The sequence below is a fragment of the Salvia miltiorrhiza genome, chromosome 4 (assembly GCF_028751815.1).
Source record: "Salvia miltiorrhiza cultivar Shanhuang (shh) chromosome 4, IMPLAD_Smil_shh, whole genome shotgun sequence".
Taxonomy (NCBI): domain Eukaryota; kingdom Viridiplantae; phylum Streptophyta; class Magnoliopsida; order Lamiales; family Lamiaceae; genus Salvia; species Salvia miltiorrhiza.
In genome coordinates, this window is record NC_080390.1 from 15,902,260 (window position 1) to 15,929,844 (window position 27,585).

Here is a 27,585-nt window from a genome sequence, read left to right on the forward strand (position 1 = left end):
TAGTCTTTAGATCTAGGAACGCCATATCTAAAAGGTAGCAATCCTTTCTTGGCGGTATTCATACTAAAACGAGTATTCTCAGTATCAGTGTAAGACACTTGAGGTAAGCCCAACATCTTTTTCTAGTGATCCCTTATAACCTTGATCACAAAGATGTATACTGTACCTCCTTAGTCTTCCATCTGAAACTGTTCGGATAACCATTACTTTATGTCTTGACAACAGCTCCATATTGTCGCCAATTAGGAGGATATTATCTACATAAAATGCAAGATAAACCACATCACCGATGACACGAGAGCGATTGACACGAGATGCTTCTCTCCCTCCCTCACGTAACCTCGATGGTTTAAGTGAGCTGCTATGGGTAAAATGATCCGAATGTACTGAGCATGCCACTGGCGAAAACATCATCATAAACTATACCCTTACACTGGGCATAACTTTTCGCCACCAGTCTAGCTTTGGAAGCTACGACCTTGCTCATTCGGGCCTGTCATTATCTTGTATACTCACTTACAACCTAAGGCTTTACTGCCTCCTGGTAGCAAGATTTTTCTAGTATACACCCATATTCTTAATGGATTGCTCCATTGAGGCGTGCCAGGAATCTACATTCTCGTCTTCCACTAATTCCAAGTAGATATCTGGGTCGATTCTCTTATATTCACTACCAGGGACTGAATCCAAAGATCCTCCCAAGAACATAAATCGATCGGGTTGTCCCACAACCCTCCCACTACAATGGATCTGTGGTGGCACATGTGTGTCAACAGTGCGTGCAGTGTCGTGTGGTATAAAACTCTTGCACACTTGGCTTGGGTGATGGAATTGCCTGTCTAATGTCTTCAATTTCTTGAAGCACACTATCTGACTTGGATTAGTGATTATTCTCATAGTCCACTTCTAAGAATCGTGTGTCATTGCTAATAACCACCTTCTGATTCTTTAGGGCTAATTGCAAAGATACATAACTCATCATCGAACATATTTTTCCAAGAGTGACCTATTTCTTCTCTCCACCACACCATCTTATATAGGGATTACACGGTGTAGTAAACTGGGTTGGAATCCCAAACACTGACAATGAATCAGAAAAGATCATTCCTAACACATTATTGGCCCTTTATCCCCTTTGCCATGAATGACCCGGTCCCCATCTTTTCCTCTATACAGGATTCGCAGGTTCCAAGTGGTACAACCTGGATTGAATCCAATGTACTATTTAGACACGAACCTTTGGATCCTGTTAAGATAGATGTGACCTAATCTAGGGTATCAATATATGTGTAAGATCCTCATGAGAGATTAGCCTTAACTTTTCTCTTTCTTTTGTTCGATGATGTAAATGCAATATAAAGGTACTTTATAGACAAGTTATAGTATGAAGAGAGATGTTCAAAAAATACCAGAATAGACAACTTTGTCATTTCTTATGATAGAAACACCACTATCAAAAATGACGTGTAATCCATCTATTCAAAATTTTGAAACATGATAAGGAACTCTCAAAAACTTAAACTATGTCTTTAGAACTTAAAGACAAGTCTTCAATTGCAACAACTGCGACTCTAGTCACGTTGCCTATGAAGACTATCATCTCATCACTTCTCAGCTTCCTTGTCAGCTTATAAAAAGCCATGCAAGATGTAACAATCATTATCAGTTTCTCTCGTTATCCACTACTCATAACTGAGTAGAAAACGAGCTGACATGTCTCAGTTACTATAGCAAGTGAGATACCTTAACTCTTTGCCTTGAGTATTGAAAGAAGAAATCTCCAATACTCAATCTTATCACACCACTACTCCCACTATTTCCCTTGTCTTTCTTGCCCCTTGGATCCTTCTTCTTCCCGTTTTTTTGACGAAGAAGATGTCCATCCTTTGGCAATAACAAGTGCTTGCACATCTCTTTCCCACAACTTCCTTAGCCGTAACTAGAGTAACTCAAAAGAAGTATCTTTCTTGCTCATAACAGCATTGAGGCGGAAGTTCTTAATTAAAAGACTTGGGAAGAGAGTTCAGGATAATATCGACTTTTGCCTCACCGTCGATACTCCCACTGAGCAAGTCAAGTCCGTCAAAATTTGCATGACATGCTCGTGCACTGAGCTGTGCTCACTCATGAAATTAACAAGATTACTCTCATCAAATTTAAATGAGCAACTCAGTCCGACTCTCCGAACACTTTCTTGAGATTCAGCATGATGCTAATAGCATTGTCCATGCCCTGATGTTGGAGCTACAAGGTTTGTGACATTATACTCATAATAAAGCATATAGCCACATTATTCGTCATATGCCACCTTTTTATGCAGTTCCTTTTTCCCATCAGTTGTCTCATTGTTCGAACAAATAGAACGTCGAGTAGTAAGCAACACAAAATATGTGTTTAGTTTGTGATAAAGATAATTATCCAAAACTGCGTTTCCATTTTATATATGTGGACCGGTTAAAAGACTTTGTGCAAGAATAAATAAACAATAAGAGACATAGACATATCTGAAAGTAACGAACATAAAGCACATAATTCGTAACAATAATATTGTAACCTTTTGATAAAACAATATTAATGAAACCTCCAACCGCTCAAAGAATTCCATGTGCAAGCCACGTTGGGTGGACGTTTACACACGAACTCCTCAACCAGACTATTTACCTAGTCATTTAATTTCCATCCATGTCAACTTAACCTTTTGACAAAGGAAATTAATAGTTGGCACCTTAACTAGACCATATCATTATCAAGAAGGGACTCCTTTGGGAGTTGTACATTGTACTTGATATGATATCTAAGCAATGACCACATTTTAACCTTGAAAATTAAACTCTCGAAATTAGCATACTCACTCGGACCATGCCGCTTTCAATTTAATTTTCTTGGTTATCTTATTTAATTCCATTCTCCAAAGTACTTGTGAAAATTACACAAGTAAGCCACGTTGGGTGGACGTTTACTGCATAACTCCCACTACTTCAATGGATTAAATATTTTTATAGAAACCTCTTCTGACAAACTTATGAGAAACAAATATGAAGTAAGCCACGTTGGGTGGACGTTTACTCACATTGCTAATCACTTTGTCTAGAGACCGCATGTGGAGGTCTACATAATTTTAAGAATAAAAATTATTAAGTAATAACCACAATCTAACTTTGAAATTAAATTCTCGAATTTTGACATACTCACTAGGACCATGCCGCATTCAATTTAATTTCTTAGTCATCTTATTTAAAATCCATCCTCTAAAGTACTTATGAAAATCATACGAGTAAGCCACGTTGGGTGGACGTTTACCGCATAACTCCCACTACTTAAATGGATTTAAATATTTTTAATAGAAGTCTCAACTTAACAAACTTGTGAAATCAAATATGAAGTAAGCCACGCTGTGTGGACGTTTACTTATATTCTCAATCACTTTGTCTTGAGACCGTTTGTGGAAATCTAAATAATTCTTAATCATCTATAAAATTATTAATACAGCTTAGTCTTTTTCTTTCAAAAGGTTTGTTCATCCTCAAGCACATAAACCTAAACATGCTTCTCTAGAACGCAACATGTAAAACATGCTCGCAGAATTCTAAAACATGCTTAGGAAAACGATAAACCTACTATCATGCTTGTCTAAGCGCAGTTAATAAAACATATTAACAAGCAAAGACGAGCAAAAGCAAGTAAAGAGCATAAGGGATTAACAACCACGACATGCAAAGAACATAATTAAAGAATTAAAATTCTTCGTGACCCATTCGTGGAAACCCAACATCTATTCTATTACAAAATAAAATAGAAAAACAAGCCCAAAAAAACTAAAAAGGCCCGAAAACTTCAAGCCCGTCGTTGGAATTAGGGTTTGGGCCCCCTAGGGTTTGAGACGCAGCTAGGGTTTGGAAACCCTAGCCGCCGCCGCCCTTTGCATCCTCCACCGCCGCACAGCAGCCCTCGGCGCCGCCCAGCAGCACGCCGGTGCTGCAGCAACCAAGGCGCGCGCAGCGTCCCGGCGCTGGCAGCAGCACCGTCCGGCACTCGGTGCTTCCGGCGGTCCTCGCGCACAGCGGCAGCAGACGCGCGCATCCACCAGCATCCGATCGGCAGCCTCCAGCAACAGCAGCAACAGGCGCTCGGCGGCAGCAGCTCCAGCGGACGACAACAGCAGCGGCAGCGCGCCGCCCGCCGGGCGCGCAGCGCGCAAAGCGCGCAGGCGCAGCCCCGGGCGCGCAGCGCGCAAAGCGCGCAGGCGCAGCCCCGGGCGCCCACCGCCCCTGCCCGCTGCTTCCAGCCGTTCGCCCAGCCCTAGCCGAGCCCGCCTCGCCATTAGCGCGTGTCCAGACCAGGGAGCAGCAGCGGCCGCGCGGTCGCCTGCCTGGGCGCGCTGCGCGCGGTGTGCACGCACCCGCGCGCGCGCTGCCCTTCGGCGCCCGCGGCCCCTCGCTCTCGATCACGCGCGCCTCGCCATGATCCGGCAGCCCGTGCCGCACTCCTCACACCGTTCATCGTTTGTTGATTCGTCGTCATCCTCGTTTCGTTCCTCGGTTTTACAGATTTACAACGGAAAAACAAAAACAATTGAAATCCTAATCTAACCACGGATTTTCTCGTGGTGAAAAACGATTACAACGACAAACGACGTATTCCACGAATCAACAGACCACGAAGAACAATAGCAGTTTAAAAACAACGCACATTATTAATCGTACATAAATTAATAATAGAGCCAAGAAATTAATCCTGGGCTCTGATACCAATTAAAGGAATATTAAACTTAATTAACGTTCCGCTTTGCCCGATGATCGTTTCTTGGATTATTATTAATCTATCATACAACGATTAATCCTAACATGCTCCTATGAATTTAACAACTGCATGTTGGAGTTAGAAAATACCTGAAGAATTCCTAAGAATTCGTCAATCTGTCGCTGAACAGGTCAGCCAACTTCAATGCTCCGTTTGACCCCTCAAACGACCTCCAATCGTATTTTGTGCAGAAATACGACTTCTTCGTCTTCGAGAGAGCTTTCCGTGGCCGCCTGATTCGTCTGAATCGGAGTTCTGTGGAGGAAGTTATGGCCGTTTTACGGAGACTGCCAGAACTTGGTTTCCTGCGAAAATCTGACTCCAGTTCTGATCTTCTCGACTGTATCCCGCTCAGCTTTCACCGTTGGATGGACAACGATCTATGAAAGTCCCAAGAGAGAAATAAGCCCCACACATTTTTCTTCCCTGCGCCCCACAGCTCTCAAAACCCTAATATTTTATTAGTGTATTTTCCTGAGAGCTGACAGCTGTATTTAAATAAAATTAAATACGTGTGGGCACAGAATTAGTGTAGGAGGCGTCTTTCTCTCCTTCTAGGGCTAGGAGACATTGGGCCAGTCCAGGGACCAGATACAAGGAATAAAGATGGGCCTCAAATAAATTAATTTATCTATGGTCAGCCCTGACCATAATTAATTTATAAATATCAGTTCATTCCACTAGAGAACCGATACTGACTTACCCCTTTATTGCCGGTGATGAGTCGGGGGGCTTGTATTTAGACTTATTAAATCTCCGTATTTAAAATATCCGACATCCATTAATTAATTAGAGCTCTGACAGCTTAAATTAATTAATCTCTTAATAATTCCTTAAGCAGTACCACTCAAACTTTATTATTACGCCTGAACTTAATCAACCTGCAGGGTTTAGCGTAATAAACTTTATTGAGCTCCTTAAGGGGATGTCATTATCCTATACCGGATACGGGTACTAATACAGATAATCAAATATCATATATTAACCGCTATCACCCAAGATACAGAGTACTCGAGTTAGCATATAACTTTCACCCATAGTAAGTCAAAGTGATATACGAATTAATATATATATCTGAATACTTATTAGTATTAAGATTTATAAGTCACCGAGATCTTGATTCTTCACTTAAGTCAGATAGAAGAATACATCTCAAACTGTGGTCCTATCAATACGTAATGACGTACCAGTATAGACAAGTAGCCAAGACAAACTACTTCCATCTATACTGCAGCCTAAACCAATAACTTGTCCTAGAGTTATTTCGGCTGTGATCATATTATATCTCTTAAGGTTATTCCAATTATATGGTCTTCTGTGATCTACAACACACCATATAATCTACTTATATAGAGATAAAGAACATACATATGCAATCATGAACACAATCAGATAGGAGATTAGATAGTGAACTTAGGAAACATTGTATACAAGCATAAAACGTTCTTGCTTTCAGTATACAAATCCAACAGTTCTTTCACCTCATACAAACCTTCATCACTAGTACTCAGTTTAATCCTAAAAAAAGCTTTGCAATCAGTCCTTGTTGTAAGTACAATTTTCTTTCTAACCTCATTTACATTGCTAGCATTTTTTCTTAATCCTTGACATGAACAAACCATAACCCTAGAGACTAACATTCCATTACTATTATATCTTGTAGTCGACTTTCTCACACTAAATCCAACCTTTTTAGCATGATCTGAGTACAACTTCATGAGTTTTTCAATATCCTCGTGTTTTTCACCAACCAAAGATCCACAAATATTATCAAGATCACCTAAAAAAATATCATCATTTTTATTCACATAAGTTGCTTACAGAAACATATACTTTGCTTTGTATGAATGATTACATTTGCTGAACATAAATTATACTCTTGATGAATACATATATAATCATAAAATTTATTCACATAAATTATTGGGAGAAGATCCTTAAGAAGTAATCAATTTCTATCCCAAAGGGAGAAGATCCTTAAGAAATTGACTACATCTATCCCACAAATTTATACCCTAGACAATTATTGACAGAAACATGTGGAATACTTATTGATGTAGTAAATTACCTTGAGCACTTGACATGATTTGTAAAGTATTTTCACTCCGTTGTTCCACATTCACACTTAATGAATCATCATTTTGAGTATGTGAATTAGATCCCCCCATGTTTGTATCATCATTTGTTTCCTTAGCATTATCATGAAGGAATATTGAACTGAATTAACGTTCCGCTTTGCCCGATGATCGTTTCTTGGTTATTATTAATTTATCATACAACGATTAATCCTAACATGCTCCTATGAATTTAACAGCTGCACATAGGTGTTAGGAATTACTTACTTGTAAATCGGATGCACAGATGGTTGATGATCGTGTCGAAAGACTCCAGTTCTGATCTTCTCGACTGTATCCCGCTTGAGTCTCACCTTTGGATGGACAACGAACTGTGAGAAATCCCAAGCTAGAAATCCCCAACGTTTCCTGCGCCCCTTCTCAGTTCTCAAACCCTAATAATTATCAGTGTGTATTTCCTGAGAGCTGACAGCTGTATTTTTATATTACAGAAAAGAGGGGGAGGCGCCAGTTATAGTGTATGGGGCGATTTCTAGCCCTACTTAGGCTAGGAGACATTGGGCCAGTCCAGGGACCAGATACAAGGAATAAAGATGGGTCTCAAATAAATTAATTCATCAATGGTCAGCCCAGACCATAATTAATTTATAAATATCAGTTCATTCCACTAGAGAACCGATATTGACTTACCCCTTTATTGCCGGTGATGAGTCGGGGCTTGTATTTAGACTTATTAAATCCTCGTATTTAAAATATCCGACATCCATTAATTAATTAGAGCTCTGACAGCCTAAATTAATTAATCTCTTTGTAGTCCTTAAGCAGTACCACTCAAACCTTATTATTGCGTCTGAACTTAATCAACCTGCAGGGTTTAGCGCAATAAACATTATTGAGCTCCTTAAGGGGATGTCATTATCCTATACCGGATACGAGTGCTAATACAGATAATCAGATATCATATATTAACCGCTATCACCCAAGATACAGAGTACACAAGTTACTATATAACTCTTGCTCATAGTAAGTCAAAGTGATAAACGAATCAACATATATATCTGACATCTTATTAGTATTAAGATCTTATAAGTCACCGAGATCTCTAATTCTTCACTTAAGTCAGATAGAAGAATATATCTCACTGTGGTCCTATCAATACGTATAACGTACCAGTATAGATAAGTAGTCAAGACAAACTACTTCCATCTATACTGCAACCTAAACCAATAACTTGTCCTAGAGTTATTTCGGTTGTGATCATATTATATCTCTTAAGGTTAATCCAATTATATGGTCTTCTGTGATTTACAACACACCATATAATCTACTTATATAGAGATAAAGAACATACATATGCAATCATGAACCCAATCAGATAGGAGATTAAATAGTGAACACAGGAATCATTGTATACAAGCATAAAACGTTCTTGCTTTCAGTATACAAATCCAATAATAGTCATCATTCTTCTAAAAGAAAAGACAATAACAAAACAATAAATCTTCAATAACAACATAATATCTTACAGTCAGTAAATGTACAATATTTTATATAAATAAGTAAACTTTATTGTAAACTAAAGTAATAGTTACAGTGAAACAATGTATAATTTATTGTAAACATTCCAACTATAATAGAATAATAAAACTTCAATTATGATAACATATAATACGTTCAGACAGAATATAATTTATTATAAACGAAAGTAATCGTTACAGTGAAACAATGTATACATTTAAATATCTATACCTAAATTATGAAGTCTGTTTCAAAACTTTAATAAACTTCAAAGAACTTTATGCTTTGCGCCGTCGTCGAGAGGCTGAGATCGTCGGAGATTGAGGTGACGGCGAGAATTGAAGAAAACTCGACTGTTGAGGTCCGAGATCGATAAAATTGGAGGTCCGAAATCGGAGGTCGTGCTCAATAGAACAGCAAATCTACGCGCCGCCATTTATTCGGCACGGATGTTATAGAAAGATGGCGTTGGTTGCGTCGCCTTGGAACGTCATCCTTCTGGTGATCCATAGCTATCCCATCTACAGTCAAGAAATAGGGACAGGAGTAACCTTTTTCGAAAAGATTACTCACTGACTCTTTCTTTCCCAACTTTCCCCCTTTTTGGCAACATCAAAAAGAGAGAGATGACCATGGAAGCTGAAATCAAATGAGACAACAACACCAATTCTCAAGTTGTGAGAAGAGGAGAGGTCCCGATATTGCAGAAGGAGAGGACGTCAGGAGTGGGTGGAGAAGGATGAAAAAAAGAGATGACGGAGAAGGCGGAGAGACAGAGGGATGATGGAAAGCAGTGTGAAGGAAAGGAAAGTATGCATAGCATCGTTAGAGATAATCATGAGATGCAACTATACACACTATCCAAAGAGCGAGGAGACAGACGAGAAGAGAGGAATTAGAAGTGCGAGAGGAGGGGAGGAGAAACAAAGGAAATGTATGGCGAGGCGTTCATGAAAGAATTGAATCAGAACACGCCTTTGTCATACATGGGGGAGAAGAAGATGTGAAGATGGAGAATCGAATCAGTGGCAGTCGTGAGGACTAGCACTGTTGATTTTGCGCCGGATGGCAATGAGCTTCTGCGCATTGTTGTTCCACCACATGGAGTCTTCACCAAAAGGTGAGAAGCTTCCTGAGAAACAGGTGAAGTCTGTCCATATTCTAGACAGGAACTTCTAATCCATGTGCCGGGCATGAGGATAGAAGACACTCTCTTCGCTGGATACAAGTGAGGGTAGAGCAAACTTTGACGTCGGAGAGACGTTGTGATCCAGTGGAAGGGTCCGGTGAAGACCAAGACTATGAGCGTCATTCTTCCACTCCATGACTTTGCAGTCATAGATTTCTCCTTTAGTCGGAACAAATTTTCTCTGCAACTTTAAAAGAAATTGAAACTTTTTCTCACAGTGAAGGCTGTGGAGAGTTGTTAGTTGATGCAGAAAAATCGTGAAGACAGCATGGTGTATAAATAGACAAGATGTGAACCATGTAGAAGATGAAAAGGTTTTTCGAAAACTGTGCCTAAATTGCAATTGAAGAAAAATTTCGCGTCCGCCGTCACTGCGAAGGACTTTGAAAAGCATCATTACATATGTCATGTCAATGAGTATTTCTAGAAATTTTATTACAGAGGCAAAAAGGTTGGAAGGATTTTTGGCAAAAAGATCAGGACAAGTTCAATCAAAACAGATTTTCTCTTTATAAAATTCTTGTCCTTTTCGGATATTCCATTTTCCAACAATTCCAACAATCAGTTAAAGTTTTAGAAGAAAACTGATCAGTTAGAGAAAAGGTTTTGAACTAAACACTTAAAGCTCTAAACTGAAATAACTGATTTTTGAAAAGGTAAGCATTTAAAATACTTACTGATCAACTGAACATAGTAGTCAGTTGATACCACGTGATCCTGGTTGAATCATCAGGATGACTTCTTCTTCAGATGAGTATTCGGACTTCATTGCATTCCACGTCGGCGATCGTAGAAGCAGCAGTTGGTTGACCACTAGTCAGCAAGACTGTTTGAGAAAATCTTCAAACACAGCATCACTCTTCAGGGTTGATGAGGCCGATCTTTGCACATAGATCATTGAACCTCTCTTCTGGAAGTGCCTTGGTCAGCAGGTCCGCTCTCTGAATAGCAGTGGGAATCCATTCCACAGAGATATTCTTCTTTTCGACATGATCACGAATGAAGTGATGTCGAATCTCAATGTGTTTGACTCTGGTGTGATGAACTGGATTCTGGGATATTGAAATAGCACTGGAGCTGTCGCAATAGATAGAAACTTCCTTTTCCTCGATCCCATAGTCCTTTAGTTGATGGACTAACCACAGGATTTGTGAGCAGCAGCTTCCGGCAGCAACATATTCAGCTTCAGTTGTAGAGGTGGCGACTGAAGTCTGCTTCTTTGAAAACCAAGAGATGAGCTTGTTGCCTAGGAATTGACATGTTCCGGAGGTTGACTTGCGATCAAGCTTGCATCCACCGAAGTCGGAGTCTGAAAATCCGGTGAGCTTGATGTCGTCGTCTGCTGGGTACCACAATCCTAAATTGGGTGTGCCCTTGAGATATCTCAGAATCCGCTTAGCTGCATCCAAATGAGCTTCCTTAGGATCTGATTGATATCTTGCACAAACCCCGACTGCAAATGCGATATCTGGTCTGCTCGCAGTCAAATACAGCAAAGATCCAATGATTTCTCTGTACTTTTTCGAAGAGACAGAGCTTCCTTCTGAACCTGGATCGACTTTCCAGTTTGTGTTCATTGGGATCTTGACTGATTTCATGTGCTGAATACCGAACTTAGCTATCAGCTCCTTGGCATACTTGGACTGGCTGATCAGTATTCCTTCTTTGGTCTGCTTGACTTGCAATCCGAGAAAGAAATTCATTTCTCCCATCATGGACATTTGGAATTTGTTCGTCATGATGTCAGCAAACTTATTGCACATGCGTTCGGATTTGGATCCGAAGATTATGTCATCGACATAAATTTGAACAAGCAAGAGATCTTCTCCTTCTTTGAGAGTGAACAAGGTTCTGTCCACAGATCCCTTTTTGAAGCCTTGTTCAATCAGATACTCAGAGAGAGTATCATACCACGCTCTTGGTGCTTGCTTCAATCCATAGAGCGCTTTCTTCAGCTTGTACACCTTTTCTGGTCCAGCAACCTCAAATCCGGGAGGTTGTTCTACATAGACTTCATCTGTGAGCACTCCATTAAGAAATGCACACTTGACATCCATTCGGTGTACCTTGAAACCTTTGTGAGCTGCGAAGGCTAAGAAGAGTCTGACTGCTTCCAATCTGGCAACTGGGGCGAATGTCTCGTCGTAGTCGATTCCTTCTTCTTGACTGTATCCTTTAGCCACAAGCCTTGCTTTGTTTCTCACAACGTTTCCTTCTTTGTCTTCCTTGTTCTTGAAAATCCATTTCAAGCCAATCACCTTTGCATCGTCTGGTCGATCCACAAGCTCCCAAACTGAATTCCGGTTGAATTCATTGAGTTCTTCTAGCATTGCGATGACCCATTCAGTGGACTTCAGAGCTTCTTCAATATCCTTGGGCTCTGTAGTTGATAAGAAACAGCTAAAATTCTTATCTTCGTTGATGCAGTTCTGGTTGATGTCGAAGACGAGGTTGCACATTGATCTCCGAGTCTTGACGCCATCTGATGGTTCTCCAATGATGTTCTCCTTAGAGTGGAGTTCAAACCATCTTCGATACTTCTTGATCTCTTCAGGGGATGGTGGAGCTTCTTCGGTCAGAATAGCTCTGGGATGTTGAGCACCTTCTGGAGCAGGGGTGAGTTGAGCTGGGGCGGCTTCTGCGCGTTCAACTTGAACTTTAGCAATTGGAGTTCCCCCTTGACTGATGCCATCTGTATTGGCTCCAGTCTGGACTTCAGACCGTTGGTTGATCTTCTGATACTGAAGCATCTCAGTATCTTCATCTTTGCCAGGTCCCCACACCAAGACAGTAGAGGGCTCGACAGTGTGGATTTCAGCTTTGGAACCTTCAGCGATCTGAACATTCTTTTCAGCATCTTGTTCCCTGAAACCATCTGTAGACTCATCAAAGATCACATGAGGTGTTTCTTCTACACAAAGAGTTTGAGTATTGAACACTCGATAGGCTTTGCTTGAACGTTCTGTTCCAGAGTATCCAAGGAAGACTCCTGGATCAGCCTTGCTATCGAAGGTGTTCAACCTCTTCTTATCATTGTTGTGTATGAAACACTTAGAACCGAAAGCATGAAAGTAGGCAATCAATGGCTTTCTGTTCTTTCATAACTCGTATGGAGTTCTTCCATGTCTCTGAGTGAGGAATGAGCGATTCTGCGTGTAGCATGCGTTGTTGACTGCTTCGGCCCAAAACTTCAAGGGAAGTTTTGACTCGGCTAGCATCATCCTGGCTGCTTCCTTTAGAGACCGGTTTCTTCTTTCTGCGACTCCATTCTGCTGGGGAGTTCTTGCTGCAGAAGTTTGATGACTGATTCCTTGTTCATCACAATACTCACGAATGACAGTATTGAGGAACTCAGTCCCACGATCTGATCTGATGCTGATGATGTTGACTTCCTTTTCAACGCTCAGTCTTCTCAGCAGCTTTGGCAGTTCCTCCAGTGTCTCCTTCTTTTTAAAGAGAAAGATAACCCAAGTATATCGTGAATAATCATCCACAACTACCAAGGTGTACTTCCTACCGTTGTAGCTTCCTGGAGTGATCGGGCCAAACAGATCCATGTGAAGTAGATACAGAATCCTTCCAGAGGAGTGTCCTGTCTTTGACTTGAATGACGTCCGCGTCTGCTTTCCTCTGAGGCATGCTTCACATTCTTGCTTCTTCTGGAATACAATAGAAGGAAGACCTTCTACCAGTTGATGTTTAGCAAGTTTGTTGATCGTCTTGAAGTTGAGATGGTTGAGTCTCTTGTGCCATAGCCAATTGAGCTCCGAGCTGCTCTTGCTGATGAGGCACGTTTCTGGTGGGCTGTCTTACCAAGAAACGACGTAGAGACTCCCTTGTCTGAATCCCTTCAGAACCACCTTCTTCTGATTGTTTCTAACAGTGAATTCATCCTTTTTTATTTTCACTGTGAAACCACTGTCACAAAATTGACTCACAGACAACAGATTATGTTTAAGACCAGAAACAAAGCTAACATTACTGATACTGGCGTTACCCATGTTGAGCACACCGTAGCCTTTTGTTTCTCCAATCGAGTTGTCTCCGAATGCAACTTTGGATCCAGCTTTCTCAACATACTGGGATAGATATTCTTTGTAGCCCGTCATATGCTTCGAACAGCCACTGTCCAGATACCACGTTCTGATTGAAGCTTTGGCCTCTTCCTTCTTTTTATGTTTCCTGACATTGACCTGCAAGGAAGAGTTGCTTCAGGCACCCAATCAAACTTTGGGTCCTTCATTGTTAGTTCGAGTTCCCTTTGGAACCCAAATCTGCTTCAGAATTGGTCTGGCTGATCTTTTGCGCTTTGTTGGATGTCTGATCGATGTCGTTGGCGCTTCAGGTGGCACTTGAGCATTCTTCTGTTGAGAAATCCTTTTGAAGGCCTCACTCTTGTAGCAGTTCTGTCTGATGAGTGGTTGAGGTCTTCTTTGCTCGGTGAAGTATCTTCCTTGAGATACTTTAGTCTTTGCAGACTTATGGAGATTTGTCTGTCGTCCAGTGACTTGTCGTCGAGGAATTGGCATGGCTCGACTGGACTCAGCATTTCTTGATCTCCATGGATGTTGTTCCTTCTGAAACTGAACTGAGGATGTCAGTTTCTGACTGATGTGGCCTTTCTTCCCCCTGGATTGATGAGGAAGATTCTTCTTGGCTCCTGATGTTCCTTCCCGGATCTTTGACTGAAATCTGCTTTCCAGCCTTTTCAATAAGATGATCTGGTTGGGAGCCTCCTTAGCTCGTCTGTAGCTTCGTGGAGGTGGAACATTTGATCTGGCCATCAGTCTGCGCTTGTGAACTTCATCCATATCATGGTCTCTTGATTCTTCTGAGGTTGTGATTTCAGAAGGATCATTCTTAGAGATGATCATGATTTTCTTTCCTTTGGCAGTTGCAACCTTTCGGAGCCTCCGATGTTGTTGACCAGTCCTTTCGATGGAAAGTTGCTCATCATGGGAGACTGCATCATGCAGCTCTTGACTGTTTCTTCCAGCTTGTGATTGAGCCTCTTGATTTCATGAGATGCTCTTTCACATTCTGAGTTGGAGACTCTGAGCTCTTCTTCCAGTCGGCTGTTCTCCATGATTAGCTGATCAAGACAAGTTTCATCCGGAAAGTAGATGATTGTCTGATGTTTAGCTCGTTCATCATTGATCTCCATATCCATTTTCTGATTCTGCTTGAGGAGATCTTCGAACATTTTCCTCAGCTGACAGTGATCAGTCAGGAGCTGATCAAACTCGTCAGTTTCAACGGATGAGCTATCTCCAGATTCTGAGTGGTCTCCTGAAAGCATCAGGAAGTTATCAGTATATGGAGTTTTTGTGAGAGATTTTACCTCTGGGCCATTCATTCCATTGTCGTAGCTGTTGTCGGCTACACTTTCTGATTCATTGGCCATCAGGGCTCGGCTCTCATCATCTGAGCTGGAACTGTCGAAGTCGGATGATTCTGATGTGTCGTTGGATGAATCAGCATCATCAGCAACCATCGCTTTCTTCTTCGAAGATCTGCGATCTTTCTTTGCTTTCAGTTCCCTGCGCTCAGCTGGAGTCAATTCAGGGCATTCATGTCGAAAGTGCCCTTTCTTTCTGCATCCAAAACATTCCAATTCTTTGATGTCGTAAGCGGCTGGCTTCCTTTCTCCGCTTCGATCTGTGAAATGTCTGGAGTCCCCTTCTCTTCCTTTTCCCTTGTAGTGCTGCTTGTGGAACCTTCTGTACTTCCGGAACTTGGACTCCATCTTGTTGAATCTGTCAGTCAATAGGGCATATTGACTGAAGAAGTCCTCAGGGTTGTGTTCCGTTGGCTCCTTGATCTGCTTATTGCCTTCTCTGATCGAGGCCTTCAGTACAACTCCTCTTGAGGTTGATGGACCATCTTCGTCTGATCCTCCAGCCTTCTTGTTACCAAGATTTCTCATAAGGTCGAACTCATTTGCCATGAGATCGGAGAAAAGCTTGTTTGTCGGGAGCTGACTGAATCCTGGCTTATGCTGATGAGCGACTGAGTAGATCTGTCATTCTCCACGTGGCAGTGCTCGAAGAATCTTCAGGTTGATTTCTCGTTGAGTGTATTTGTCTTTGGAAATGGATTGAACTTCATTCAATATAAGATTGAATCTTTGTTCCATTTCCTCGACAGATTCATTCTTGAGCATGAGGAAGGAGTCGAATTTCTGGCAAGCTATGGATAGATTATTCTCCTTAATTTCCTCAGAACCTACGCACATTCTTTCCAGAATGTCCCACATCTCCTTTGCTGTTCTGCACTTGATAATCTTCATGACATACTTGTCAGGAACGGTGCCGGAGATGATGCTTTTGGCGAGGTTGTCTAACTCATCTTGCTTCCTTTCTTCTGTGGTGAAGTCTGCCTTAGACTTGGGCTGGTCCTCATCGTAAGGTTCCTGATGGATGTCAGTAGGAACCCTTTTTACAGTTTTGGTGATGATGATCGGACCGCTGGTGATGACTTCCCACATTCTGCAATGTTGGGCGGTGAGGAAGCTTTCAAGCCGAAACTTCCATATGTCGTATTTTTCAATACTAAACATAGGTAGAGAAGATAATCTGTTGTGGTTAGTCTCCATCAAAAAAGAGAGAACAGATAACAGCAGATAGAGCAAATAGCAAGCACAAAAATAAGAAAGAGTAAAACTTCTTCGAGACCTTTAAGAAGAGATCTAGTTCAAGTAGGAACTAGTCAGAGACAGATAGTTCTTGCGAACAACCTGCTCTGATACCAATTGTTAGGTCCGGGGGGGTCTCGAATAGGTGTATGGGGGGGGAATACACCTATAGGCTATTTTTAGTCTATCTACCAACCTCAATCAGAGGGATCTCAGTCAGAGATAGAAATGAAACTTTACAAGCAAACCAGACACCTGTTTAACCGAAATTAGTTTTGACCAATAGGGTTGACGACTGATACTGAAAGCTCTTCAGTAAAGAGTTATCAGTTAAGTCACAAGAACTTAACTGATCCACGTAAGGGCTTCAGTCGTGTTTGCAAAGATAGAGATGATATCACTCTTCCTTACTATCAGAGGATAGTTCAATCAGATTGATATCACACGCAGCGGAAATTAAACTTAGTTTCGAATAGCCTCGGTGGAGCAGATAGTTGGATTAGGGTTTCTCTAGAAGTTAGTCAGTGTTCAGTTTTATCAATAGAAATAGCACAGTAAAGAATGTAAAACTGAAAGCTGTAAATAACACAGAGACTTTTACGTGGTTCGAAAAAACTCTTTCCTACATCCACGGCTGGTTGATCAGACCAACAATCCACTCCGCAAGTGCTTGCCTGGTGCACTGCAAACCGTAAACTGAAGATAAACTCTCTTCAGCACCTACACACCTCGCGTAGGGTTTCCCTACCTACACACCTCGTATAGGATTTCAGCACCTACACAACTCGCGTAGGATTTCCCTGCTAAGCACACCTCGTGCTCAGACTTCCCTTTCAGAGTTCAGAGTACCTTCATGAATCTCCGAGTCACTCAAACACTCTTATGGGAGAGAGGTTTAAACGAGTGCCAACTATACTTACAAAGGACAAGTTCTTTGAAGCAAGTTTGACCTTTGGCTTCTGGGTACACAGAATATATGCCTAGGGTCTAAGAGAATGTATGTAATCAGCAGTGACTGATTTTGGCTTTGGAATTCTCTTCTTCGATTCAAGCTTTGAGCGGTTAAGCTTTGGGCTGAGTAGCTATTTCGGCAGAGCTTCAGCTTATGTTGTTGAATCGGTAAAGATTGAAGTGATCCTCAAGCGCTATTTGTAGGAGAACTCTTGAATAGATCCGTTGGCGTAAATCGTCCTCAAGATTTCTTCCGTTGGAGAGCAATTCGAATTTGGGCTGAGGCTTCAATCTTCGAGGTTCCTTGTCTGTGTGGAAACGGCTCTCTTTGAACGACAGGAGATGTGACATCTCTGAAAAGTAACCACCAGATAGGAATGACCTCTGCAGAGATAAGATATTGAGATATCTCTGCATTTAATGCGGCTGTACTTGAGCGTACGTGGCTTCCTCTGAACGTTGGAAGATCAGTCCTAGGAGGAATGTTCAACTGATACTTGACTTTAGTATCAGTCTATGGCGCGCATTAAATAATCAGTCTTCAACTGATTCTTCAACTGATACTTCAGTTGGTAACTCCAGTCTTCAGTCTTCATTCTTCAGTCTTCAGTCTTCAGTCTTTGACACCGCAACTAAACTAGAAACGAACTCTAACACTTGAGTTCAAAACGATTCTAGTCTATTACATTTAAGTCCTATGAATTTTGGTATCATCAAAACAAGGGTTAGGATATTCCACAAGGTTCCCAACATATATATATATATATATAGGGTCAAGTTAAACAGAGAATTATTATATATTTCATTTTGAACAAGTCTATACATTTTACGAACAGATCAACATAACTAACGAACAGACGTATTTAGTGAAAAAAGAGAAAAACTCGCCACCAGCAGGATTCGAACCCGGGGCAAATTGTTGTTCATGCGGTACATTGATTTGTTCGTAAAAATTGTAGATCTGTTCGTTTTTATTTCACGAATTCTCTATTCTCTAAATATTTAGCATTCTCTGTTTAACTTTTCTCTCTCTCTCTCTCTCTCTCTCTCTCTCTCTCTATATATATATATATATATATATATATATATATAGGGGTGGGCTGCCATGAGAGCACATCTTAAAATAAGAAATAAAAGTAATTTTTAATGTATGAATTTTATGTAGAACACGTATGAATTCGCTGTATAAAAGTATGAATTGTGAAAAATAAATTTTTTCTATCTTTGGGATTCGAATTCAGAACCATAAATCCATCCAATAGGATTACGAATCAACCGTAGATCTTGGTGATCTAAGGGCTGAAAATGATTCTTATTTTATATCTTAAAATATGCTCTTATTTTAGCCCTTCCATATATATATATATATATATATATATATATATATATATTAATGATACTATGTTTTAATCCATGCTTACCTCAAAAAAGTTTCAATTCATGCTTAAATAAAAATACAATGAAGATTATACTTAACATTTAAGTTTGTTAATTGTTGTACTTAGTTTGAAAATATTGTTACTATCAAAATTTACATATACTAATATAAAATACATGAAAATAGACTATAAATGAATAAGTGTTAATATATAAGAGTACTCACTTTCATATAGTGAAAATAAATTTTACCCACTCAAATAAAAACATAAAAAAATACCCACTTTTGTGTTAAATGACTAAATTACCCTTCTATATAAATGGGCAAACCCTAATTTCCTTTCATTCTCTCATTTATCTCTCTCTCTCTCTATACACGCCCTCTCGCTTCTCTCTCTTTCTCTCGATCTTTCTCTTCCAAGCGGCGCCACCGCATGCTCTTTACCACGCTGCCGCCTCAGCACGGCCACCGCCAACTCCGTCCTTCACCACGCCGCCGCCTCAACGCCGATCTCTCTCTCTCTCTCTCTCTCTTTCTCTCTCTCTCTCTCTCTCTCTCTCTCTCTCTCTCGAATCCTCCAACAAGGAGCGGAATTCCTCCTCCAGAAACACCATGGCGTGCTGCAGCGCCGCGCTCGTTTGATTCATCGACGGGTTTGAATTCGCCGGGAACTCGCTCAACGCGTTCGTCAATTTGGAGATGCGTCGGATGGAGTGGATGAACAACAAATCGTCCTCCGTCATCTTGCCGAATCTGGTGCAGGTGTCGCTGGATTTTTTGTATTTCTTCACTCTTGATTCGATGATTTTCGAGAAGGTCTCGATGAAATCGGGGATTTCCGGTGAGTCGGACGATTTGTCGTCGATTGCGGCGATCGTATTGATGAATTGATCAACATTCTGAGCTAATTTAGTTTCCTGATTTGGTTTTTGATTTAGTTTCCTGATTTGGGGAAATCGTGCCCTAATTTGAGATGAACTTGGGGCTTTTTTTAAATTTTTCTTATTTTGGGGATTTTTTATGTTTACAAGCGATGTATTTCGTTTCAAGAAAGGAAATGTAATAAATTTTCTGCATAAGCTTTGCTTTGATTGAATACTAAGTATATTGGATCACATATTGAAGAAATTGATGAAAATCGCCCAATTTTGTACAAATGTTCTTGAATTCACAACCAAGTTTATGAATTCACAACTGAATTATCGGCGTTGGTTGTGAATTCACAATTGAAATAGTGTTGATTATGAATTCAAGTTTTATTGGTTGTGAATTCACAACTTGAAAAAATGTTGGTTGTGAATTCAAGTTTTATCGGTTGTGAATTCACAACTTGAAATAGTGTGGGTTGTGAATTCACGCGAATTCACAACTAACACTATTTATAGTTAAATTCACAACCAATACTTGTTATTCAGTTGTGAATTCACTGGTTGTGAATTCGTGGGTATTTGTAAAAAAATTATATACAAGGGTAAAATGGTAAATATGGGTATTTTTTAAGTTTTTATATTAGTGGGTAAAATTTATTTTTAGGGCTAATTGCCTGTAAATTCCTAACGTTTCCACGGAATTGGTTTTTGCACCTTTTTTTATTTTTCTTCTTTTAAATACCTAACCTTTCCTTTTTGTCTGGTTTTTGTCCGATGACCGGTTTTTTTTCACGCCGGCGCCGGAATTGATTATGTGGCAGCCGGAAATTGACACCTAGGCTTATTATTGACATGTGGAAAAAAAATAATAAAAAAAAAACAAAAAAAACACACACATCATCATCTTCCCCAATCTCCCCCACCCCCAAACCCTAATCTCCCTTCCCCCACCCACCGCCGCCACCCTCAGCCGTCGGCGACGGCGCCCGCCGCCCCCTTCCCCCTCCCCTTCCCCCACCCACCGCCGCCACCCTCAGCCGTCGGCGACGACGACGGCGCTCGCCGTCCCCCTCCCCCTCCCCTTCCCCACCTCGGCGCCCCTCCCTCTCCCCACCTCGCTGCCTCCCTCCCCTTCCCCACCTCGGCGCCCATCCTCCTCCCCACCTCGACAGTGCGGCGGACGAGCTCCAGGGCTCGGCGGCGACGTCAGCCAAAATACAATCTCAAATTTCCTTTCAGACATCCCCAAGAATCAACTACACACCAAGAACACACGCAGAAAGAAAGTGCAGCGAAATTAAAGAAGATGATGTCGAATCCACCGGAAATTTCAGGGCAGCGGCGCGGCGATTTAACAAATAGAAACTAGGGGTCTTCTCCCTGCGACTGGCGCCGCTCTCCTCGCCTCTGCTCTCTCTCCTCTCTCATCTCCCAACGCACACACAGACGGCCGCCTCTGATGCCCCTCGTCCCTCGCCCTCAAACTTCATTTTCCCACGTCAATAGTCAACAGACCACCATCGTCGTTTGATTTCCGGAGGAGAGGTGGCGGTGCCGGCGTCTGGTGGCGTGTGGTGGCGGCAGCGGGTGGGAGGGAGAGGGGAGGAAGGGGGAAGAAGATGGTGTCACGATGGGGATTTTGTTTTGTTTTTTTTTTTGTTTTTTTTTTGTTTTTTTTATTCCACATGTCAATAATAAGCCTAAGTGTCAATTTCCGGTTGCCACAGTGTTAATTCCGGCTGCCACATAATCAATTCCGGCGCCGGCGTGAAAAAAAACCGGTCATCGGACAAAAATCAGACAAAAAGGAAAGGTTAGGTATTTAAAAGAAGAAAAATAAAAAAAGGTGCAAAAACCAATTCCGTGGAAACGTTAGGAATTTACAGGCAATTAGCCCTTATTTTTACTATATAAAAGTGGCTATTTTCAAAATCCACTCAATGAATAAGTTAGATTATATAAAATGTCGTTTTATTTAGATGCCCACCGCAAATCGCACGGGTGGACATATATAATTAGTTATATATATTAAAATATAATTTTAAATATGACTTTTTATTTATGTGTGTGTATTAAAATATTTATTTATTTATTATGACGCATAATACTCTATAACAATAAGGTGTAATGCAAATTTATATTATCATATAATTTTTAATATTTAATAACTATAATTATCATTATACTTTATACAAAGTTTAAAATTTACGTTTTCAAATTCAGATTTTTATTGGGTAATTGATGTTGATTTATTTTATTTTTAAAATATATTTTTTTATTTTCTTATATTTTAATTTTGTATAATATTTATATTTATTTATTTTAATATATCGTTTAATTTCAATGCTCATAGTGTATTGCACGGGCCAGCGTTCTAGTTACAAATAAATTCTCAAATTATTTTTCTCCCACCGCGTTTCTTTTTTGGTGGCGGAGAAAATTGGGCCTAATTTCTGCGGACCCAAATTAAAGCCCAATGAAAATTGATGACGGCAGCATGAGGTCAGCGTAGCGTCATCAAAGCATAGGTGAAAAGCACCAAATAACCGACGAGGCAAAGGCAATGATGATTGCTTCAACACAAAAACAGAGAGTGCGAAAGCGTTTTCTCATTTCTGGACTTGAATTACAAACATCCGCCGCATTCCCTTTCTCTAGCCTCGTCAGCCTTCCTTCCTCACCCCCTCAACTGCGGCGCCGCGCCACTCATCCCCGCCGGCGACTAGCAGCAGGCCGACGCAGCAGCAGCAGACCAGCGCCACTGCCGGCTTCTCCTCCGCCGCCAAGATTGACGACGGCGCCGACTAGCAGCAGACCGGCGCATTCCCCGGCTTCTCCTCCGCCAAGATGATATGATTTTGGATCTGAAAGTTTGGTATATTTAGGTAATCTGTTCTGATTTTGTTCTTGCATGATAAATCAATTAGCTGAATTTAGCTCGACTTTCTGCTATTTTACAATAAATTTTGTTCCTTTTAAACTCAAGAAACAAAAATTGTGGCGAGAATTAGTGGCTGATTTAGTTGGCTCATGGCTGAATTAGTTCATTTTCTGAATTTGACGAGACTCTTTTTTTTTTCTCAGTAAAATAACAATGGAGTAATAAATACTCCATATAGAAAAAAGGAGGTGAGTTGGGCGAGATGAGCTGAATCACATCGCCGCCGGGATCAGCCTCTCACCGCCCTCGGAATATTCCGTCGGGTGCCACGGCGGCGGCTTCGAGGCTTAGTTGTTTGTTGCGTCAACCAAGTCTTCGAGTAAAGCCGCAATATATAGACCAATCAAAACACAAATTGCTCGTGCGAAAAGAAATACTACTTTTTTAACTGAGAATTTGGTGAGCGCGCACTTCCCAGTTCGGATTTATTTTTACTGTGCCAGTTTTTTAAGGATTTCAAATTCGACAATCTCTGGTTTCCTGATTCTTTAGTTTTGCTTGTTTTTCCCATCAAGTGTTTGGAAATGGAGGGTGGAGTGTGCATGAATGGGATTTGCGGTTCATCCAGCTCGGTGGAATGGAAAAAGGGTTGGCCCTTGCGATCCGGTGGCTTTGCTACTCTCTGTCATAATTGCGGGTCTCTGTCTCTCTCCCTCTCTCTCTCTAAATAGTTAGGTTTTGGTGATGTAGGGGATCAATGTCTAATTGTGGCTTAATCCTTGTTTTGGTGATGTAGGGAATCAATGTGCAACTTTTAAGTTTTGAGTCTGTAATACCTTGATGCTGAACAACTGTATAATTGTGTGTATGTCAAATTACTTTTCCCTTTTGAGATAAACATAGTAGCAGTATTGGAGAAAATGGGGTGATTATGGGCATAATCCATGCTTAAGTAATTGTTTTATTTCAGATGTGGCTATAGTACTTAGGGAGACCTAAATAACTTGTTTAGTAGTTTGTGTGGGAAAGGTAACTTTGTTGAAATCTTAATCATGTTAATGATGTTCCTATATTTTTGTAGTGTGTAATTGTAGATCTTTTTTAAGCTATCTTGGAAGAAATCAGTATATATCTAGATCAAGATTTTACCTTCTTGAGTTTGTGTTAACTATAAAAAACTAGGCTCTTTAAGGGGTGGACTTCTTTGTGTAAAAGGGAGAGGTCTCAGTTCAACTAGCCGTGTTTATTCATTGTAAATTGGTTGTCGACAGGACTGCATATAAAGATTTGGTCTTCTGCGAAACGTTCCATTCAGAGGAAACAGGTTGGAGGGAGTGCACTTCGTGTGGGAAGGTGAGCGAGCAGATTACTTGTCCTTTCGGCTTCTTGTTAATATGCTTCGTCTTCTCTCTTGGATTCTTGTCATTTACTGGTAGAACTTGACTCGAAAGCTTTGCAGCGTCTTCATTGTGGATGCATTGCTTCCAGTACATTGCTGGAGCTACTCGACACTGGTGGGGTGAATTGTACGGGCTGCAGCAAGAGCTGTCTGCGTCCTTATGTAAGGCTAATTTACACATGCTCACAATGAACTACTAACTAGACAATGGATGCCGTGTTGTTCGTTATTCTGCTGATGCATCTGACGTGCTATTGGTATATATATCTGTGTGTCGTGTGAGAGCATGAAATTGACTCATTGCGTGAATTTATGTAATCTTGCTAGCTGCAGTAAGTGTTAGTTTCTCTAACTGAGATATACTCTGATTCTTCCAAAGCCCTATGCAGACCCCCTTAGAAGAAAAACATAAAGCATGTGGGCTTTCAACGGAAAACGGCACTGATAGAAATTCCGAAAGGATTGTACCTGCACAATCTGGTGATGATGCTAAAATGGACTGCCAAGAAAACTTGCTACCGTCCCCGAATGCCAATGTGACTTCAAGGAAACTTGAGGATGAGCTTGCCAGTCCTGAAGGAATAGGTTATAAATTGTTGTCAAGTTCTAATCAGTCGCCTGTTGGGCCATCAAAAAATTATGACATGTTCCAAGAAAGTAAAAGCCTACATAAGTCGTTAGTTGAGACGAACCTGAGCATCAGCTTGTCCGCTTCGTCAAACTCAAATACCTTATCCGGGATGATGGCTGAAGAAAGGCAATTGAACACTGCAATTTCTTCCTTCCAACAGGGTTGCAGGCCCCGCCATCTCTTACCGAGGGTACCGACCATTTTGGCTGCAGGGTTAGAAACAAACTCTAGCTCTATTTCACAATTACGTGTCGCAAGGCCACCTGTAGAAGGAAGAGTTAAAAGCCAATTGCTTCCACGGTATTGGCCTCGAATAACAGACCAGGAGCTGCAGCAAATTTCTGGAGAGTATCCTAATGTTTTGCTTTTTAACTAACACTTTCATGCTTTGTTAACTTCTTCTTAAGCAGTGTATATCCTTAATTTTGGTAATTTTCAGCTCGAATTCTACGATTGTTCCCTTGTTTGAAAAGGTCTTGAGTGCCAGCGACGCTGGTCGTATTGGTCGTCTGGTTCTTCCTAAAGCATGTGCAGAAGTACGTTTCTGATCTAGCTAGTGCTGTTTGAAAGTAGTGTTTTACCCTCGTTCACTTATAACAAATGATATACATAAATTTGTCTCATTTCAGGCGTATTTCCCTCCGATCTCTCAACCGGAGGGCCTCCCTTTGAGGATTCAGGACGTGAAGGGAAAAGAATGGGTATTTCAATTCCGATTTTGGCCAAATAATAATAGCCGAATGTATGTTTTGGAGGGCGTAACCCCCTGCATTCAGTCGATGCAATTACAAGCTGGAGATACCGGTACTTTTATCAAGTTTTCTTCATCTGAATTCCAATTATTTATAAAGAACAATCAGGTCACCCTTTTCTGATATTAAAGTAGTAGTAAGTTCGAATCCAGAACGCAATGTTCTAGTTTATTGATCTTATCAGTAGTCATATTCCACCAGTAATTGCAACGACATGTGAATATAAAATTAAGAAGAGCCTTTTTACTAAGTGCAAATCCTCCTTTGCTCACCTATTCGCGTTTTCATGTTCAGTTACATTCAGTCGTATGGATCCAGAAGGAAAACTTCTAATGGGGTTCCGGAAAGCATCTAACAGCGTTTTAGTACAGAAGGTAGCTACGATTTCATACAATTCATTGTGCGATACTCTAAATTAAAAAGATTTGAGATTGTTGATTTGTCACGCGCAGCAGGATTCACATTATCCAATGGATATGAGTGCTTTTCAAGGTGATGGGCTCATAGGAAATGCCGAGAGTCTACCTCTAATAAGCGGCTACTCTGGCCTTCTTCAGTCCCTAAAAGGAAGCGGGAGTCCTTCGATGACTCTGTTCCCTAAGCACGTCTACCCTAGCAACATCAGCCCCCAAATCATTGAGAGGAACGTGTGTAAGTCTGGAGGAGATAATCTTTTGCCTCAGTCGTTGGTGCCTTCTGAGCGCAAAAGAAGAAACATTGGGGCGAAGAGCAAACGACTACTTATTGATGGTCATGATTCTTTGGAGCTGAGACTCTCGTGGGAAGAGGTGCAGGATTTGCTCCGGCCACCACCAACTGCCAAGCCAAGCACCGTCTCAGTAGAGGATCATGAAATCGAAGAATTTGATGTAAGAAGACTTTTTTACCACTTTTCAAGTCAACATCATTAATCCTCTATATAAAAAATCTCAAGTTTTAGTGATGTGTTTCAGGAACCACCTGTTTTTGGAAAGAGAAGTATTTTCATCGTTCGTCACTCCGGGTAAGAAAAGAATGCTTGTACTAACTTATGAAGAGCTATTTCCGAGGCTGCTCGCTCTTACTACTTAGCTATACCGGTTGGATAATATACACAACTCGATTCTAATATAGGGAACAAGAGCAATGGACTCAATGCGACAGTTGCTTAAAATGGCGAAAACTACCAATCGATCTTTTGCTCCCTCTCAGATGGACATGCCAAGACAATATCAATGACCAGATGAGGTTCGTTCTGTTGCATTCTTGAATAGGAAACAAGACGAAACTTTGGAATATCTTTGTCGTCTCTTTTTATTGAGTTTCGTTGTTCTTTTAAAATCAGATGCTCGTGTTCTGCTCCCGACGAAATGGACTCAAGGGAACTTGAGAATCTTCTCAGAATGCACAAGGGTATCATATGGAGTATCATATAACACTATCCTTGACTCGTGTGATTTTGGGTCATCCTTTGTTAGTTAAATAGCAGCATTTATAGTAAAATTCTTTTTTGTATCTCTTCTTATCTACTGTCATTGTAGACTTCACCAAAAGGAGAGCATTATCAATCCCCAAACCAGTGCACGGACAGGAATCTCAGGAAAACGTCGAAGCACTCACAAATGGAGCAGGCAACACAAGCGAGCCAGGATCTTCGTCTGTCGCAACAACTACAAGACATCCCAGGCATCGTCCGGGCTGCTCCTGCATCGTCTGCATACAGCCTCCCAGCGGGAAGGGCAAGCACAAGCCCACGTGCACGTGCAACGTCTGCATGACCGTGAAACGGCGCTTCAAAACCCTGATGATGCGCAAGAAGAAGCGCCAGTCGGAGCGTGAGGCAGAGATCGCGCAGAGGAATCAGTTTGCTAAGGAGGAAGCCGAGGTCGACAGCGTCGCGCCACCGCAGCATGTTCAGTTGGATAATAATGCAAAGAGATCTGAAAGTGAGAATCTTTTGAAATGCCAGAGCGATGGAGGACCTTCTCAAGAAAATGCAGAGAATTTTAATGGAGGATTGGACTTGAACTGCTGTCCGGCGCCGTCGTCGCACATAAGCATGATGAATCTGCTTCAAGAAGCTAGTTTGCCTTTGGAGACATACCTGAGACAGAACGGTCTTACAAGCTTGGTGGTGTCTGAGCAGCAAGAGAGTTCGACGCCTGTGATAGCTCAGGCTTCAGGAGAGACGACGACGCAAGCACGAGATGATGCCGGTTGTTCGACCGCTGCGCAAGAGCACGAGGGCAGCAATGACTTATCGGAAAAAGAGCAGAGAGAAGACGATACATCGTGATCTCTCTCTCTCTCTCTCTCTGAGTTCTGTTCTTGAATTTCTGCTGTTAAGTGAAGTATTTAAGATTACACATCCATGAAGTAGATTGAGATGTAATATTTCATATATTCAATTGTGCAGCTTATACAAATCAAACCACTTTCCTTGAATGGTAATTCAGTTTGCAGGTTTCACTACACATCTACTCTGTGTGTGTGTGTGTGAGAGAGAGAGAGAGAGAGAGAGGAAAATAG

The 27,585-nt window shown here is 41.2% G+C and overlaps 1 protein-coding gene across 4 annotated transcripts; it reads left to right on the top strand.

The window, feature by feature from the left end:
* Positions 1-21,971: 21,971 nt before the first annotated feature.
* LOC131019832 (B3 domain-containing transcription repressor VAL2-like) lies at positions 21,972-27,530 on the top strand. 4 transcript variants are annotated; one of them, XM_057948441.1, is made up of 14 exons: positions 21,972-22,289; positions 22,499-22,754; positions 22,871-22,992; positions 23,567-23,648; positions 23,755-23,856; positions 24,084-24,673; positions 24,765-24,861; positions 24,955-25,129; positions 25,372-25,451; positions 25,530-25,946; positions 26,031-26,080; positions 26,191-26,304; positions 26,402-26,469; positions 26,598-27,530. In XM_057948441.1, the coding sequence occupies exons 3-14, from the start codon at positions 22,880-22,882 to the stop codon at positions 27,350-27,352; spliced, it is 2,643 nt and encodes an 880-aa protein (XP_057804424.1). In that variant the 5' UTR covers positions 21,972-22,289; positions 22,499-22,754; positions 22,871-22,879; the 3' UTR covers positions 27,353-27,530. The 4 variants fall into 4 exon arrangements, with proteins under 4 accessions (XP_057804424.1, XP_057804425.1, XP_057804426.1 ...); XM_057948442.1 differs by having other exon boundaries at positions 25,533-25,946; XM_057948443.1 differs by lacking the exons at positions 21,972-22,289; positions 22,499-22,754 and having other exon boundaries at positions 22,968-22,992; positions 23,747-23,856; positions 24,074-24,673.
* The last annotated feature ends 55 nt before the right edge of the window (positions 27,531-27,585 follow it).

Coding starts and splice junctions, on each gene's coding strand:
- LOC131019832 (XM_057948441.1), top strand. CDS start 22,880: ATGGAGGGTGGAGTGTGCATGAATGGGATTTGCGGTTCATCCAGCTCG. Junction 22,993..23,566: donor ACTCTCTGTCATAATTGCGG/GTCTCTGTCTCT, acceptor GGTTGTCGACAG/GACTGCATATAAAGATTTGG. Junction 25,452..25,529: donor ACAGCGTTTTAGTACAGAAG/GTAGCTACGATT, acceptor TGTCACGCGCAG/CAGGATTCACATTATCCAAT.